The 13180-nt window shown below is 38.5% G+C and overlaps 1 protein-coding gene across 4 annotated transcripts in view; it reads left to right on the top strand.

The window, feature by feature from the left end:
* The window catches only part of DGKH (diacylglycerol kinase eta), a 174186-nt gene that overhangs the window by 102086 nt on the left and 58920 nt on the right, over positions 1-13180 (top strand). For 3 of the 4 annotated variants that reach the window (XR_008820174.1, XM_056328534.1, XM_056328535.1), the window contains 2 exons: positions 6965-7069; positions 7400-7532. Coding sequence is in view for 3 of the 4 variants with exons in the window: in XM_056328534.1 (XP_056184509.1) it covers positions 6965-7069; positions 7400-7532 (238 nt within the window). In the remaining variant the exon portion in view is untranslated. The remainder of the gene's footprint in view (positions 1-6964; positions 7070-7399; positions 7533-13180) is intronic. The other variant, XM_056328536.1, reaches the window with a different exon arrangement.

The raw sequence follows: 13180 nt of genomic DNA, 5'->3' as shown, positions 1-13180 counted from the left end.
AACTGTAGATTTCTGGCAAAGTGACCTTTGCTAGACACTTTTTGCATCTGTTCTACAGTTCAAGACTGGACATGTCATAACTGGATTACTTATCTACCTGGATTCTGTTTTCACAGAACCACAGAGAGATTTGGGAGCTGGAAGGGACCTCTGGAGGTCTTCTGGTTTGACCTGCCTGCTGAAGCAGGGCCATCTAGAGCAGACTGCCCCAGACCATGTCCAGACAGCTTTTCAGTATCTCCAAGGATGGAGACTCTACAGCTGCCTCGAGCAACCTGTGTCAGTGCTTAGTCACCCTCACAGTAAAAAAGTGTTTCCTGACATTCACACAGAGCCTCCTGTGTCTCAGTTTGTGCCCATTGATTCTTAGCTTGTCACTGGGCACCACTGGAAAGAGCCTGGCCCCGTCCCCTTTGCATTGCCCCTTCAGGTATTTACCTGTACAAACAAGATCCCCCTGAGCCTTCTCTTCTCCAGGCTAAAGAGTCCCAGCTCTCTCAGCTTCTCCTCATATGTCAGATGCTCCAGTTCCTTCATCATTGGTGTAGCCCTTCACTGGACTGTGTGCAGTATGTCCATGTGTCTCTTGTACCGAAGAGCCCAGGACTGGACACAGTACTGCACGTGTGGCCTCACCAGTGCTGAGCAGGGGGACAGGATCACCTCCCTCGACCTGCCGGCAACACTCCTAATGCAGCCCGGGATACCATTGGCCTTTTTTGCCGCAAGGGCACATAGCTGGCTCACGTTCAATCTGTTGTCCCACAGGACACCCAGGTCCTTCTGCCAAGCTGCTTTCCAGCTCGGTGGCCCCAAGCATACACTGATGCCTGGGGTGGTTCCTCCCCGGGTGCAGGACTTCGGACTTGTTGAACTTCTTGAGGTTCCTGTCAGCTTGTTTCTCCAGCTTGTCAAGGTTCCTCTGGATGGCAGCACAGCCCTTTGGCTATCAGCCATTTTGTGTCATTGGTAAACTTGCTGAGTGTACACCCTGCCCCATCATCGAGATCATTAATGAAGATGTTAAACAGGCCTGGAGCCAGTACTGCCCTTTGAAGTACACAGCTAGTTACTGGCCTTCAACTAGAATTTGTGCCACTGGTCACCAGCCTCTGGGTCTGACCATTCAGCCAGTTTTTAATTTACCCCACTGTCTGCTCGTCCAGCTCATAGTTCCTCAGCTTCTCCAGGAGGATCTTGAGGGACAGTGCTGAAAGCCTTACTGAAGGCAAGAAGGATGATATCTGCCTTCATCTCCTTATTCACCAAGCTGGTCATTTCATCATAGGTTATTGGGTTGGTCAAACCTGACTTCCCCTTGGTGAATCCATGCAGACTGCTCCGCATCATCTTGTCCGTCCAGTGCCTGGATGTATTCTGGGAGATGCTCCTTCATTTTTGATGTGTTACAAGGGAAGGCCACCTAAATTACCTGGGCTGGACTGTACTGCAGAGTGAGGTCAGAGTAGACCTTATACCTGTTTCTGTGAGGTAACCGCTTTTGCCCTGTCTTTTAGTTAAGCCCATTTATGCAGGTGTGCTGGTGCACTGGTGCAGGAGATGCTGTGTGGGACTAACCCTTTTCTTCCCCCTCTTAAGACTTTCTATCATGGGGGCCAAAACTACGCATACATTACTTCATTACTTGTGAGCTTGGCAGCAGTGAAATAGGAGAAGGCCAGCAAAAAGAGGGAAGCAACATTTTAGTGAAGGAGACAGAGCTAATTGTTCTGATTATAAATTCTGTATTGTACTCAGGCAAATATAATAGCCATTTATTACTCGCCTTGCTTTTAAATCCTTCTCTGCTTTTGCAATTTATATTTTTGCCTGACTTGGCTCATCTTGAAAAATAACAGTGACAACTCACGGTAAAGCACCAATCACCTTTGACAGTGACAGTACTGTTACAATGTATTTAGTATGCTGAATCCAAGAAATTAAAAGTACTGTAGAAAGCTGCCCAACTGATAGCGCTGCGATTTGTGCAGAAAAGTTCCGGTAGGCATGGGAGCATCAATGACCCCAGCAGTCTACTCCCACCGCTCTGGTGGAGATGCATTCATCTGTGGCGTTCATATGGACCCACCTGTATGAGGACAGGGAAATAGAAGGGCAGATGGAAAGCAAGGGAGGCAGAACGTGTTATCCTGCTATTTGCCAGAACTCACTCACCAATGTCTAGAAGCACAGAGAAGTTACAAAACATTAGATCTGTTATGTTCATGCCCCAGGCATCAGGTGTGGTCCCTCAGAGGAGAGGTGGGGATGCTTTCTCTCTTTATATCACCCTCTCTTAGTTCCAGAAAGGTATTTTAAAAGTATCCATTCAAAGAACAGGAAAACCATTTCCTCGTCCATTTCAGATTCTAAGCGATGTTTCTGCATTACTAAGTCAATTCAGGATGGGCCATACGAAGTGCTATTAGTGTAATGCCTGATAATAGTTTACAGCAGCAGCAGGTGCCTTAATGCAAATACCATGTTGTAGGAAGTGGAGCGTTTTTCAATAGCTGCTGTGTTGCTGCTTAGATATAAACTATTATTTTCTTGATCAGCAAATGTGTCTGCGTTTTTCTTTGAATTGGTAAAGGAAGCAAGAAATGTAGCCACGAAGTTTTGGGAATTGCATTTTCTTATTTATTGCTGGTATGATAAAATATGTTAAGATTAGGCAACAGGCTTTAATTGAACTCTATGATTTCATTTTACGGATCATAAGTCTAAACCCATTGTGCTGAAGGCATATAGAATGTTATTGGCAAAGTTAGCCTATTTGAAAGAGAAAAGTGCTTTCAGATTTACACTGAGTTTAATGGTGATTTTATTTCCTTTCAAGATGTTAAGCTTGTTCTTAATAGGTGCTGCCCGAAAGAAAAGTTGCAGTAGTGCCGCAAAACTTGGCTGTGTAATTCTCATCGAAGTAATTTCCAGATGTGTATATACATATATGACTATGTGTATGTTTTTAGAAGCCAAATTCTCCTAGCATCAACGTGTGTGAAAATCCCAATTTATGGCAACGCCTATGTGGTGGCAGACTGAACAATGTCCTCTTGTTCTCTCCTTCATTCTCCACTCAAAAAGCCCCCTCTTTTGCTGAATACAGCAGGAACATTATTGCAGTAAGGGACCATTTTTCTTCCTATCCAGACATTCTTTATTCCCTGTGATGTTATAGGACTTGTGTTGTTTGTATTCAACTTTTTAAACTGTATATGCTCACTCTTTCCCTGTGCCTACTGTGTTAAAAGTGTTTTTTATTCCTACTAACTCAATTTCATTACTTTTCAATATACTGCAGTATCTGGCTCTGGTAACTCTCTCTTCCAAAATCAGCAATGACTTCTTCTTGGCTACTTGACAACGGTGACAAATTTCAAAGTAACTTAATCTTCTAAATTAAATCTGCTTGATTTATTTATTTTTAAGGCCTTTTGTCTTTCTTCATCCTTCTTGATTTGTCTCCTGCTTTGTCAGCGTATGAACCATTAGCACCTGAGTTCTTCTAAAATTTAAGAATTTTGGTATTCTTGTGTTACCTTAATGGTCTTCCAGTGGTTCTTGTGACACTTCCTTTGTCACAGTATTACACAATTTCTTCTTGTTTGTTGAGAGTTCAGCATATTTAGTGTGATATATAAATAATAATATTTGGGGCAGTGAGCATTAATTTTTAGAAAAGGTACTATGTAATAGAAGAAAAGATACCGACTCTGGTCGGTAGATGAAAAGAATGTGACTACATGCAATGAGGAAAGATTATTAGACATTACTAGTAAAATCCAAAGTATGTGGCTGGAAAATAGTTTTAGGACAATTATATCAATTTCATTTTTGATTATGTCTGCATACAGGTTCAAATATCTTCAATGAATAGACTTGAAATATTCCACTTAGTTTAGTTTATCGCAACTTTCTGTAAGCATCCGTAAGAAAGCATGCCTTCTGTGTAAATGTGAATAATAAGGTTTAGGAAGTAATTCTCAGTTTAGTATAAGCAAGAACAGCTATACTGAGTTAGCGTAAAGCTTATGAAACCATGCTGAATCAAAGGAGTGTAATGGCAGTAGCAGGTACTCAAGAAAGGAGTATAAGCAGCAGACCTCTTGTGTAGCTTCCTAGTGTTGGATTTTGAGGACTTGCTAAGTTGAAGGTTTCGGATATTGTATTTTGTAGTATATACTGCATCTATTTGTGATAAATTTCTCAAATACCTTTTTAGACATTTGTACTTCTGGTCTCCTCAACATCCTTTGGGAATACTTTTGAAGTCTGAATAATGCATTGCATTTAGGAAAAAACACTTGTTGTTTGCTGATCATTTCCTTGGTTCCCTGAGTTCTCATGTTACATGGTGTATCTAATAAATAATGAGAGTACATCTTCTCCATGATTCTGTATAACTGAAATAGAAGAGAACCTAAATGGACAGCTTAGTTTCTCTCTAATTTGTTTTAGAGAAAAATTCTAAGCATTATTGATATTTTTTGCATATAATGCATTTTGTCTTTTTTCATGTTACCACATATCTTCTTGAAGTTTGTTAAATATAGGTAAATCAAAGATAATATGTAGCTTAATCATCATGTTATAGATGCTGTATTTACACAAATACATGTCTTCCAACTATCCACTTTATTTTTATAGCACTAATAATAATTGATCTTACATTCATGTGATTGTCAGTACGTAATTTAACTTTTAGACTGTTGAAATGCTCTGAACTTTATTAAGTTTATTATGCTCTGAATTGAATAAGAAGTTGGGATGTAGGAATTTCTGGTACGTTTACATGCATCAGCAGTGTTTGGTGACATGATTTGATTGTCGATACATGGGTGTGTGGTACGTTTTGAGATGGCCTTTGGTGTCCAACCTGGCTTATTTATAGCTGCTGTTCTGGGTGATATGGTCCTCTGTCATATTTACCTGCCCCATGATGATGCTTTGGATACCAAAGGGCTTCTCTGTTGGTACTGATAACTATGTGTTAACAACTGAACTAGGGCCTTGATTTTGGGAGGGGAGAGTAGGTGAACACATGGGGGATTTCTGTGATCAGTAATATTAAAGACATGAGTACTATAAATAAATATTACTTGAAAAGACCAAGATTGTCAGGAGTCTTCAACAATAAATGCAGCTGCTGTTGCTTAATTGCATTTCACAACATCTGGTTACAGGTTATCATCAGTACTGAGCAAGGGGGAAGGATGGATGCAAAGTACAGTGTTTTGGGTGGACTTGTCCTTACTTAATCTGTATTATAATGTCATGCTATATAATAGGAAATAATCTGGTGGGTGTGATTGACCAAATAAGATTTCTGAGTCCACTGAAACCTGGAAACCCCAGCAAAATGCTGATTGTTGTTGGAGCCAGGGTTATATTATGTTTTAATGGCTTTTCTGGGCTTCATTTGATGACCTGGCCTAGAAAAACATTTTGAAGTAATAAAGCATCTGTTTGGCTCCAAACTAATGAGAGGAGCATTGCTCTTTGCATTAACTGTTCTTTAGGAAGAGCTGCGGAGAGCTGCTAATAAACCTTATTAAAAAGCTTAAGCAAGATTGAAGGAAATAGAAAACAGAGAAACTATTCCATTCCATGTGAAGTGAGTACATGGGGGGGGGGGGGGGGGGGGGGGGAAAGAAAGGGAAGAAACTCAAAAGCAAGCCCACAGGATTTTTGCCTCCCCTCCATGTGACTTGCAGCTTGCTGCACTTCAGTTACGTTGCCTCTGAGATACGTTAAAGTGCAGCTCAGTTTAATGAAGAAGTGGATAGGACAAATCAAGGCTAGAGACTGTTTACAGCAGAGATTGGGTAAGTAAATGCAGCTGTAGATAAGTGTTTATTAATATTGTGCAAATAATACAATATCTAGCCTGTAGCATTTAAAACAATACTCAGAGCTATCATTTTTTGGTGGTCCTTTCTTTGTTTTACTTAAGGAATTTGCAAGTGTGGGTGGTATCTACCATGCAATAGATTTATGCATAAGACTGATAAAGGATTTAATTTTATTTTTCAGACTTCCTACAACAAAACAACTAACTTTCCTTTAATTTCATGTGCTTATTTTGTTTTAAGTTCTTTGCTTTGTAAGAAACTGCTTCATCTATTTTAGTGCAGTGCTCAAAATAATTTCAGTGGGAGTTAGCTGATAGTTTCTGGTACCTTCCTGTTATTTTAATTATTTTTCTGCTGGTGAGGGAGAGGGGAAAACAGCTCATACTCTGAACCTCCTAGATATAGCATTTTCAGATTTCTAGAATCCAACTCTAGACCACTGAAAACTCCCCAGCATCAACTTGTTCCAGGAATTCATTCAACCGTCCTAGTAGGATATAATTTCAGCTGCTTGCTTGTGTTCTCTGTGTCTTTTTATAAAGATTTGTATGTGTTCTTATACCGAGTTTTATATAGAAAATTCTGTTTTAAAATTTATGTATGTTTAAATTTGTGTAAACTTAATATTAATACACAAGATTGAGAAATATGATGAAAGCTTTTTTGTTAAGATGTCCAGTCTTTTGACTTTGGTATGTTTTTGCCTCTAGCAATTGGAGTGGACCTCACAGTTCCTATAATGCTGTTATGAAATAAGATTGCAGTCTTAATCAATTAGTAATTTTCAGAACAGTCATTTTAGCAGTTTCAGTGCCTGCCATTTGAGTATTTAAATCTCAGTGCACAGACAAAGAGCTGAGAAAGAGAAATGATCAATATGGATTGTAAAGACCTATACCAAAGCCTCATTTGAATCTTGGGAACTAAAAAAGGAAAAGCAAACTCCTTTGTTGATGGTAATGTATTAAAATATTTTTAAGTGTTTAGTATCTTGTGATCTCTAGGGTGTGTCTTCCTTTTGCACCATGTTGCAGAAAGACTGCATTAAATACTATAGTCTATCATGATATTTACTCTGTGGATTAATCAGAATGGCGTATCTTTTTCAGATAATCACTCCATTTAGGAGGCTGATATTGTGTGCTGAGAACAGAAAAGAAATGGAGGACTGGATAAGCTCTCTGAAGTCTGTTCAGTCCAGAGAACACTATGAGGTAAGTTGACATCCCTCTTGATGCAACAACCTGTTCTAGCTCAACAGATCAAGCTACAGGACACAGAACTGGAGTATTCACTCTCCTTAGTGTGACAAGTGTGTCTGATATCAGAGTGAAGCTTCAGGTTAAGACCTCGGCTAGCAAAATGAGAGCCTATTATCACACTTTTGTTTAGAAGTTTGGAGGGAGAACAGGCTAAATACCCTTTGGAAAATACTTTTGATGAACATTGTGTTGTTGTCCCCTGTAATATGGAACCGTAGGTAATTTCAGTCACCGTAGCTGTGTTCTGTACTTGCAAATTTGTCTTAACTTCTCCTTTACTAGACCGCACAGTTTAATGTGGAACATTTCTCAGGGATGCATAACTGGTACGCCTGCTCCCATGCCCGACCTACCTTCTGTAACGTGTGTAGAGAGAGCCTCTCTGGAGTCACTTCTCACGGCCTGTCTTGTGAAGGTAAAGTAAACGCTTTCTTCCCCTTGTTTATAATGCTGTGTATGTGGACAGCTGAAAGTTTAAGATGAGTAATGATTCTGAAAATAATGAGTAAGAAAAAAGCCTGAAGGGGAGCGATCTATTTACTAGGGTGACTTTCTTTTGGGCAGAGGGACTGCTAACGATCTGGCTCACCTTTTTCGTGCTCCAGGTGCCTTTTTCTAACTCATCCCGATAAAATGGTTCCTTCTGCTACAGTGACTAGGTTGGAATGAAAATGACTAGTTTGCAAGAAAAGATAAGGTTTATTTAATTTTCTTGTCAAAAATGTGAAACAAAATAGTCTTACTAGTTTGCAGAATCAGCATTCCTCAGGCAAAAATTCATAATGGTAGTTTCTGCCAAAATCTGTAAAAAATCACGCTTTGTTCAGCGCTATGACCTCTTCCTCTCCAGTTCTTGTTTGCTCTGTTGCTGCTGCCTGATCCTGTTGCTGCTGCCTGATCCTGCAGTATAGGCAGGACAGATGAGGACAGATTTACTGCTTTAAAAATTCTGTCATGCAGTGCGGGGGTAGAGATGTAGATGCCTTTGCTTTTTGATGGTTCAATAGATGAAATCCAGCACAAAGAAAAAGGAGGTGTGGCTAAGACTTCAGCATCAAGCTTATCTGGAGGAATGATATTTCTCAAACAAATATTTATAATACACCTGAAACAGCTTATTCTGCTGCAGGTTCTGTGAAAAAGTGGTAAAAAGTCTGCTTGTGTTAGAATCCAGTAGAAAAGAAAGCATCTGTGTGACCTTATGATACATGAAATTTAGAGATATTTAATTACCGAAATAGCTAACTGTCTAGAAAAAAGTTAACAGTTACACCATTCAAACCTTGATTTTTTGGGGTGCATATTACCCAGCTGCAAATGCATTTCTGTTATCGATGCTGTTATAATATTTGAGTTCAGAGCATAATAATGTGTATTAAGGAAATCTTACAAAGGAAACATTAACCCATCGTCCTGAATTGTCCATGCTTTTAATGTAGCTAATGGTGCGGTTGCCAAGGAACAGGACAAACCCTTTTCATAGAAATTAGAAGTCTCATAGTTACTTCCAACTTTTCTGGTGTACGTTTTTCACTGTGTATAAGTAGTTTGGACAGTATTAAGGCCGTTACGGTATTTTTGATGTCTGATATTCACAGATGAAAGTATCACATGCTTAACTAAAATGCTGTTTTATTGCCTTTGTATACAAATACAGTTAAATGTGCTCAGGCAAAGGAAAAGAAAGACTTCTTTCCTTTCATAAAGAATTTATCCTTTCATAAGTTATAGTTATATTAAAAGGCTGTTTAGCAAGAATTATTCTTGTAAGATTATCAGTGTTAATGGTTATAGTGCATAGTTTTCTGGTTTCTCAGTGTCTTGTTTTGCTTCTAAGTATGGTGTTAATTTCCAAGGTGTTGGCGTTAACTTTACATTAAGGAAGTTTCCTTAATTTCCAGATTTGGAGTTTGTTACCTTTCTGCATAACTTGTTGCAAACTAATGCTACATTTGCCCACATTTCTGATGCCAGTTGATCATTTTTATGAATGGCTTATAAAGGTAGTTTGGATTTTCTTTCAGTGGTCCACAGTTTCATAAATGTGTAAGACCTGGACTGGTTTATATGTAGATACTATGATATTCTTTTATCTATTAATATGTTTACTTCCTCTGACTTCTTAGCTAGTAGTTTATATGTATTTTTTTCCCAAGTATTTTTAAAATATAAGGAGAACTTTAATTACGCATCTAAACTAAATCACTTGACAGTTGACTCTCTTATTGAAATACTCATACTTTGTCCCTGATTCTGTATACCTGTAAAAACCTGTTGTAACCATTCTTAATTTCTTCATCTAAGTAGTGTGTTTTGGTTTGATACTACTTCTTTCTCTGAAATTCTTACGTGACTGAGTTCTTACTCACTTACTTCTGCCATGTGCAATTCCAATGCGTTTCACCATCTATTTTTTCACTTACCCTGTGCTAGCAATACACGCTGTTTGAGGAGACAGTGTAGGAAGTATGGAGTCTTAAGATTACCTAGATGTGCTCTGTGCTACTTTTTCTCGTTACATCTTTTAAAAAAAACCTGTTTAAATATTCATGGTCTGGTATCTGAAACCTCCAGCACTGCTTTACACTGAGAATCCATTTGTATCTATACTAAATTCAATTATTTGTGTGGTCATTGATCCCAGACGACTCTATTATGTCTTATATTGAGAAGCATGAGAGGCTTCTTCTCAAGAGATACTGGAGCTCTTCCTCCTCTCAGTGGTTTGGGTAACTGGTGCACCAAGTCATGTGGAAAGTAGCTTAGAGTCTTTGTGTATTCTGATTCTAGGCTGTTAACTGTAGGTTAAAAAAAAATAAATGTCACTGCTGAAATTTCACAGGTTAAAATCCTTTAAAGATCAGTCCTGTAAAATTTTATTCTCTTAGACCTGCTGTTCTCCAGCAGTGGTACGCAACTGTTTTTTTTCAGCCTGCAGCAAACCGTGTTACTTTTGGACATAAGATGGGTGCCTTCTTTTTTCAGGGCACCTTCCCTCCCAGTAGCCTTTGGCAAACGTTGGAACAAATTAATTGCAGGCCACCCTGAAGATGCTCCTGTAACTTTTGTGGAAGCCAGCATAGGAAAAGAGGGTATGTTAATACCTTTGCTAGGGAAAAGACTATAGTGTGAACTTGCATCTTTGCAGAAGTCAAAGAATCAATATGTATATCAAACTGAAGCTGTAAATTCATATCAAACCATTCTTTCTACTGCTAAAAAGCCAATTGACTTTTAAAAAATTTAATTATATAGTCCTTTGAGATGCGATGCTATTCCTCCCACTAGTTCCTTCTTCTGTGTCTTCTCAAAAAAAACACCCTGCTGTTCAGATGTTGTCTGTGTGTTGTGTTGCTCTAGCTAGCTCTAAAGGACTGATCTCCACAACATTCATCCACGGTCTTTACTAGGACAGAGAAATTACATTTTTTTTTTGCTTTTTTTGGAAATTACTTCATATTAGCCTAATCAAGTTAGGCTTTTGTTCTTTATGCTCCTCAAATATTTCTCTTACTCGTTTTGGCTTGCTATGTGCTCAAGAGTCTAAGCCTAAGAAGTTGTCAGGTAAACACAGGGATGCATGGAATGTTTAGGCATAGAAACCAAAGAACTATAGATCATTATCTACAGAAACTCCTTCAAAGCTCTGTGGCCTAAATTACTCTGTATTAATACTGCATTTCTATCCAGTTCACTGCCTTTATGATTATTCTCAAAGACTTATTTCTTCATGTAGTGTTTTAATTGTCGTGACTGAATCTTGGTTGTCAAATGTCAAATATACCTAACAAGCTGGAGACTGCAGTTTAAATGAGATGCTTTCTCCTGTGATGAATTGCATAAACAAACAATATTGAAAGAACACTTTAGGATCATGAAGTCAAGCAATAAGAAAATACTGGGATTAAATGGCCTTTGCAATGCCCTTTGTGCACTTGGTCTTTTTCCGTTATGATTGGGGGTTTTTCTCCCCCCCATAAAACCCCGTTCTTACCCACTGAAGAAGGTATTGTACGTGCACTACTTGGGTAGCCATTGTCCCCAGGATTTTTGCTACATTTTCTGCACAGGCTTGAGACTAAAAGTGAATAAAGCAGTCAGGAAGAGGAAAGGATGTTCACTGTTAAAGAATTAAGGAGTAATAGAAAACTGTTCTGTGACGTTGTATCATGCTGTGCTCTTCTGTAGTCCTGGGGAAATCACTTAAGATTTTTGATCAAATCAACAGTTTTGTGTTGTTTATAATCTGGAACCGCTATCACCGCTATCAGAAAGGCTGAATTGTTCTATAACTGCAAATAATCAGTTGAAGCTGTTCTGAAGTCACTGATACTTTGAAGATACACAGTATTAAAAAAAAAGTCCTTAATTGTTGTAGTACTGAGCATCATCATCATCATAATTATTTTAAAAGGTCAGGAAGAAATGAATATTGGTATCTAAAAAGCAGTATTTCATCATCTTCTGATAGATCAGGCACATACCTGTTGACAATTATTATGAACCAGGATATGGTACATCTGCATACTTACAAAGAACCATCCATTGCATGCAGTGAATGAGGGTCCTATTGTCAAAAAGTGTATGATCATATGACTGAAGGCTTTATACCTGCATATGGAAGCTATATTGCAAAGCTATATTGCAAAGTTAAGTTGCCTGAGTAACTTTGTAGTACTTGACTTTGTAATGTCATTATTCTTTTAGTACTCTGCACTATTAAATTTGCAGGGTTATTTGTTTGTATAAAAACTGCCAAGAAACTGCTGAATTTTATCCTTTATAGAGTAGACATAAGCTTCAAATTGGAGTGAAGTTAGCTTGCTGTTTTCATGTGAGTCGCTGTTTTCACTGTGGCTTGTCAATCCATCATGTGATACTATTTTTGGAAACAAAACAGCAGGTTTCTTGAAATACCTGAAGACAAATGTCTCCATTTTGAGAACTTAAACAATAAATACCAGCTCAGGGATGTTCAGGTCAGTTTCAAAAACTTTGGCTTTGGCCTTTGAAGGTGGGAAACAACAGTCTGAGCCAGTTCTTTGAAGAGCACAGAAAAGAAAACCATTCATAAAATAAGTGGTAGAGTGGTAAGTTTGCAGGGGGAGGGGGGAATTGAGTGTCCTGCCAATGTAGTTGAATTAATTGAGGTGTTCAGAGTGAAATGCCTTTAGACAGAAATGCTCTATAGCAAAGGAGTGTATTTTCAGTGCAAGAGATCCTATGATGATGTTCAGGAATACTGACTTTTCTTCACCGTAGATAATAATACCTCTAGATTTAATCATTGTGTCTGACAGCAGATGTTGGTACCACTGTGACAACTGTTTGCTAATTAAGTGATTCTCTTGGTTGGCTTTCTGAGAGACCTGGTTCGTAATCCAGCTAGAAACATTTACACAGGAAATTAAGATTTAAAACATCATTCTACAAATATTCTAGATTTAATTTGGCTAAATTTTTCCTTTTCTCATCTTTTAACATTCATTTGCAAAGTAATGGCAATTGATGTCTAGCAGTATGTCTACATGTTTCCAGAAAATTTCAGATATCAGACTGATTCATGAATGGGATGCAGTGTCATCTAAGACAAACAAATTAGGGGTAGTGGTTGCTAAGGTTGAGATTTGATTTTAAATTTTCCTTTCTATACCCATCTCTTCTGTACTGTATGTATTCTGTACTTATTTTGCTCGAAAGGTGCACCTGTGTCTTAAGGTCATTGTTTTTGATAAATTTTAACGCTCAGAGTAACATGAATAATTGTTCGATGATATTGGGGTTGCAGGGGGGAGACCTACAGAAAGCCTGATCTAAGATTTGTTACGTACTGTACCCACAAAGCAAACATAGGCTATCATTTGCTATCCATGGTGTGGCCTGCTGCAGCTCTTCAGATCCTGGGTTTGAATTTGCCTTTGCCTTGTTGAGAGAGCAGAGGTTGAATACAGAGTCCTAAGATCTACTTGAATCATAGCTCAGTAGGATTTGAAAACTCCTTCACTTTGAAAATTCCCCTACTTTGTTATGCCTTCGCCATTTGGAATTTCCTGTTGCCCCTCA

Source organism: Falco biarmicus, chromosome 2 (assembly GCF_023638135.1).
Source record: "Falco biarmicus isolate bFalBia1 chromosome 2, bFalBia1.pri, whole genome shotgun sequence".
In the NCBI taxonomy this organism is placed as follows: Eukaryota; Metazoa; Chordata; class Aves; order Falconiformes; family Falconidae; genus Falco; species Falco biarmicus.
Note: the sequence above shows the minus strand (reverse complement) of the source record. Positions and strands in the feature narration are given on the sequence as shown.